This window comes from Mastomys coucha, unplaced genomic scaffold, assembly GCF_008632895.1.
Source record: "Mastomys coucha isolate ucsf_1 unplaced genomic scaffold, UCSF_Mcou_1 pScaffold11, whole genome shotgun sequence".
In the NCBI taxonomy this organism is placed as follows: domain Eukaryota; kingdom Metazoa; phylum Chordata; class Mammalia; order Rodentia; family Muridae; genus Mastomys; species Mastomys coucha.
The window spans coordinates 3,301,632-3,306,637 of NW_022196893.1; the positions used below are offsets into that span (position 1 = coordinate 3,301,632).

The 5,006-nt window shown below is 55.0% G+C and overlaps 1 protein-coding gene across 2 annotated transcripts in view; it reads right to left on the bottom strand.

Annotated features, from left to right (window-relative positions):
- Kcnk9 (potassium two pore domain channel subfamily K member 9) overlaps positions 1-4,275 on the bottom strand; it is a 40,088-nt gene extending 35,813 nt beyond the window's left edge. For both annotated transcript variants that reach the window (XM_031345548.1, XM_031345538.1), the window contains exon 1: positions 2,362-4,275. In XM_031345548.1, the coding sequence (XP_031201408.1) occupies positions 2,362-3,247 (886 nt within the window). In that variant the 5' untranslated portion in view covers positions 3,248-4,275. The remainder of the gene's footprint in view (positions 1-2,361) is intronic.
- Between the last annotated feature and the right edge of the window lie 731 nt (positions 4,276-5,006).

The window sequence follows — 5,006 nt, forward strand, 5'->3', positions numbered from 1 at the left end:
TATATATATATATATGTCTGTGTTTGTATACTTATGCATGTGTATCTGCATGCATATGACTGTATATATGAGTGTATATGTATGACTGTGTCTGCCTACATGTGTGTGCTTGCATGTATGTAAATGTGCATCCAAGTGGGTATGTTTATGTATGTATGTGTGTATGTGTCTGTGTGTATGTATGCATATGTGTGCATGTGAGTGTGTATATATATGTTTGAGAGTGTGTATGTCTGTCTGTGCATGGGTGTAAATGTATATAGGTATGCATGTGAATATGCATGAAAATGTGGATGTATGTGCATGTGAGTGCACATGTGAGCATGTGTATGTGTGTGTGTTTTTAACCTTTCAAAAAAAATCAGTAGAAAAGCCCAATAAAAAAAATTAGAGAAATCCTCATTTTTCCCTTTCTCAAGTGGCCCTGATCCTGTCCTGATGGCAGCACCCTTCTCCAGGTGCTAAGACAACATTTGCTCCTCTTCAGTCGACACCATTTTCTTTGGAGTTTCAAACATTAGAAGCTTATGTCCAGAACTGCCAATCATATCAATGAGGGAAGCATACCTTAGTGCAAGCTACCTCAAGCTCAGTTTCTGGTTGGTTTTTTTGTTTGTTTGTTTTTTTAAAGAAATGCTGCAACATGACTTTGCTTGTTTTTAACCCCAGCCCTCTCACAGTGTCACCCATCTCTTGGGAGCAGTCAACAGTTTTCTGTGCTGATTTTGCTTCAGGGAACTAGTCTGAAAACCAGTCTCTGTTCCAGACCTAGGTCACAAAAGGCACTTTTAAGAGAACCATGAGATTTCTCCCCTCTCTCTGTGTCACAGGCAATATTCTTGCCTTCCAGAAAATATACCTGTCCCCAGAACACATCCATATATCACCACCACAGTTCAAAGACAGAAATGACGCAGTGACCACTGGCTTCTCTTCCAACCTGGAAATGCCACAGGGTGGGGTTTGGGGGCTTTGAAGCCAGCAGGGACAACATGTCCTTTATGTTATATGAATAACATAGAGGTGATGTCTTTTCCCTCCCCAGACATAAAAAACTTACACTGATTTAATGCATATTTAAATAAACCAACTCTCAAAAAGTCTTTTCAAACAAGAAGAAACAGGTTGTCCCAGGCTGGTGCTCCCTGCTGTGTATGGCAGGTACCCTCAAATCCTGTGTGCCCCCCCCCCGCCCCAACAGCACAGAGCTTTTCAGGCCAAAATATATATATATATATTTTAAATTTTTAATTAAAAATGCATGGGAAAATTTGAGGGGAAGTCCAGAAAAGGAAGTAAGTGCAGAGGGTTTCTTATCAGGACACAGGTGCAAAAGAGACCACCTTTGAGTCCACATTCTGATCCTCACGGGTCCAAAGGGATGGACCAAGGCATTGTGCCACAACAGGGCATGCTGCCAGCCAGAGACACCATTCTGCCTCCTGCCAGAAAGGCATCTACCACATCCCCCCCGGGATAAAGTCTGGCCTTCCCATTCCCACAGGTTTCCATGTGCAAATCTAGGGGTGTCTCCCAACCACCAGTTTCAATGGGAATGCAGTCATAGGGATCCACCAGAGATTGACCTGCGAACAGTGACCTGTGTGAGAGAATCTACATACAGGCAACCTCATCTTGTACTAGATGGACTCTTTCCCAGAAAGAGTTAAACTCTTCCAGTTTTCAAACAACATCCAGACTCCTCTGCTCCACAGTTGAAGCCTACAAGGACAAACAAGCACCTGCCCCACTCAACCCACCAGGACTGCATTGCAGGTCACCTGCTGCCATCCCCATCCCAACCATAGAAGAGAAAACTCCTCTCAGGACCGAACACTCTTGGCAACCCAAAAGAAGAAGAAGGTGCAGAAATCTTGGTTCTCAAAAGGTCCCCAGGTGAGGAGGGATCAGTACCACCCCCTCCTATCGCCCCATAAGCAAACTCCTGTCACCTTGATGTCCCACCAGCTTTGTCCCAAATTTCCCAAGAGATAGTAAGTTTAACGCTTTGAACCCACTCAGGGAAGCGCAGCCAGCACAGGGGCGTTAGGTGGGTGGGTGTTCGGCTGTGGGATTATTCTTAGCGCTCCACTTAGGCAAAAGTGGCGCCTCCACCCTCAAGACAACAGCACTGACTCTGGGAGTTCACAAGCTTGGCCCAAACACCAGAGCAGTCCTAGGCACTAGATAGGATCCTCTGGAAGAGTGAGGTCATGCTCCTGAGGGATGAGACACTGAAACAGGGTCTGTCTTGAACCTGGGGAGCCCCACCCCCACCGCAGCCTTGCTCCGCGTGCGCTACCTCTCCCGGACCCCTCCCGTGTCTCCCACCAGCCCGGAGGCGGCACACCCATCCCTTACCGATAGTTGTGATGACAGTAATGGCGAAGTAGAAGGAACCGGCGAATTTCCACTGGACACCAGCGCGATGGGGCTCAGACTGCAGGATGACCAGCTCCAGCTGCTGGTAGTCATCAGAGCTGATGTTGTACTTGCCTCTGAGACGGACTTCTTCGGCTTTAAGTTTCTCCTCCTCGCGCATCTCATGGTCCGACTCGAGGGCGTCGAACACCGCGGCACCCACCAGCAGGTAGGTGAAGGTACAGGCGATCAAGGACAGGGTACGCACGTTCTGCCGCTTCATGGCCGCGAAGAAGGAGATGCTAAAGGGGAGTTGAACCAGACCACGAGAATCCCAATGCAGCGCCGCGCTGACCAAGCCTCCTCTGCGATGGAGTCGAAGTTGCAAGCGGTGGTAGCAGCAGATGCCACAGCTGATGTTGGAAATTTCGGTCTCATCTTGGGCATCCTCACTCTCACGAACTTCACCACTTGAAGGCTGAGGGGCCTCCCCGGGTGCCGCAGGCTGCTGGGACTCAACGACTGCAGCGGGCTCCCCGGACTCTGCGGATTCTGTTGGACCAGCGGACGCCCCGGGCTCGGCAGGCTCGGCTGACTCTGCGGGCGCAGCGGGTTCCGCGGGCGCAGCCGGTTCCGCGGGCTCAGCGGGTTCCGCGGGCGCAGCGGGTTCCGCGGGCTCAGCGGGTTCCGCGGGCGCAGCGGGTTCCGCGGGCTCAGCGGGTTCCGCGGGCGCAGCGGGTTCCGCGGGCGCAGCGGGTTCCGCGGGCGCAGCGGGTTCCGCGGGCGCAGCGGGCTCTTCGGGAGCACCCAGTGCAACGGATTCCGCGTACACAGGGGGGTCCGCGGGCGTGGTGATCACCACCGGGGTGCGCGAGATGGTGGACATGTTGATGACATTGCTATGGCGCGGAGGCCAGCGGTCCTGGACTCGGGACACCCTATGCCAGGCCTGGGTCAAGCGGTTTGCCCCAGTGCGGATGGTCGTGCGGATGGATGGCCCAAGCTCGTTCCGCGCGGGCTGCCTGGTCCTCGGCACCTCGCCCCTCGAGCCTGCGGGCTCGGCTGGGGCAGGATCGGTAGCCGGGACAGAGGGAGACCCAGGGAGGGGTTCCCCATCCCTGATGCGTTCCCCGGTTAGCGGGGCCCAGCTAATCGCCTCCAGTGTGGCGGATGCCCCGCGGGGACCTGCTTCTCCCTCTAGCTTTTTTCACCCCCTTGGGTTGGGGGAAATAGAAAGTTTGCTAAGTGAAGGAGTCTCTAGAATCCCTGCAAGCAGGGAGAAAGTCTATCTAGCAGGGGCAACGGGCGAGGAAACCCGATGCCCCAAGATCCGAACGCCCCTTGCCCACCTGGGCGCGCGGGGCACGCGGGGTGCCCGCCGCGCGACAGCCGATCGGCGAAGTTTGTTCCGCTCAGTCTTTGAAGCTCAGGAACACGACGAAGCCCAAGACAGGAGCCGCGACGGAGCTACCTCGGGGACGATGAGGGAACTGCGCGGCGGCGGCCGGCCAGCCAGCTCCTCGCCCGGCGGCGGGCGAGGTGGCGGCGGCGGCGGGAGGGGTCCCGCAGCCCTGGAGGAACTGAAGGGTAGGGATGGGGATAGGCAAAGGCGCATCAGCTGCCCGAGGAACCCGAGACTCTGGCGTCCAGGAGTCCGGAGAGGCAGCCGCCACTCTGGTCTGCCTGAGGCGCTGTGCGTGCGCGCCGGAGGGAGCCCGAGTGTATGTATTCGCGGGTGTGCGTGCGCGCGTGTTTGCGTTTGACGGCCCCGCTCCGGCGGGAGGGACGGGGTGGGGGCAGGCTACTCCGAGGACCGGCTTCCCTCCCTCCTCTCTCTTCTCCCTCCTTCCCTCCCTCCTGCAGCCTCTGGGTCGCGCCACCTCCCGCCTGGTCCCCAGCCAGCTGGTGAGGCGGCAGTGGCAGCTCCTGCAACAGACCTGGTGCTGCGCAGGGTGCACATGAAGGAGCCCAGGAGTGATGGCCAGAAAGAGAAAGAGGGAGAGGGGGTAGAACAGGGGCCGCTAGGGTTGGGGATGGGAGCCCGCGGCCGCTAGAAGGTTTGAGATGGGGATGGAGTGGCTTTCTTCTGGAAAAAAAAAAAAAGTACTGCTCCCCTAAGAAGGCACACAACCTTGGCAAAGTGGAGAGTTTGAGGGTCCTGCAGCTGGGGATGAGAAAAGAATTCAGGCTAATGGAGGCAGATTAACCTCTTATCGGAAAAATTAAAAAAAAAACAAAAACAAAAACAAAACAAAACGTGAGAGTTGGGAATAGAAGGGGAAGGGGCTATGAGCACTCGAGAGTGCAACAGCAGTGGTCACACGCTCCCCCTTGTAACACACAGATAAACACACACGCGCGCGAACACACACACACACACACACACACACACACACACACACACCTCCCGCTGCAGCAAGCCACCTGGCTCAGCAGCACCTTCCTGGCTGGGACACTGCCTTCTAGAGTGTTGAGATTCTGACAACCTCCTTAGTTCGGATGGCGGCTTGTGTCCGGGGTGGTCTTGCACCTGCTAACCCAGCTACTTTTCCCTAGAGTTCTGGCGAATAGCGCAGACCACCACTCTTAAGAGTTACACCTTCAGAAAGGATGGACGGAAATTCTCATTTCCCCTCTCCGGCAGT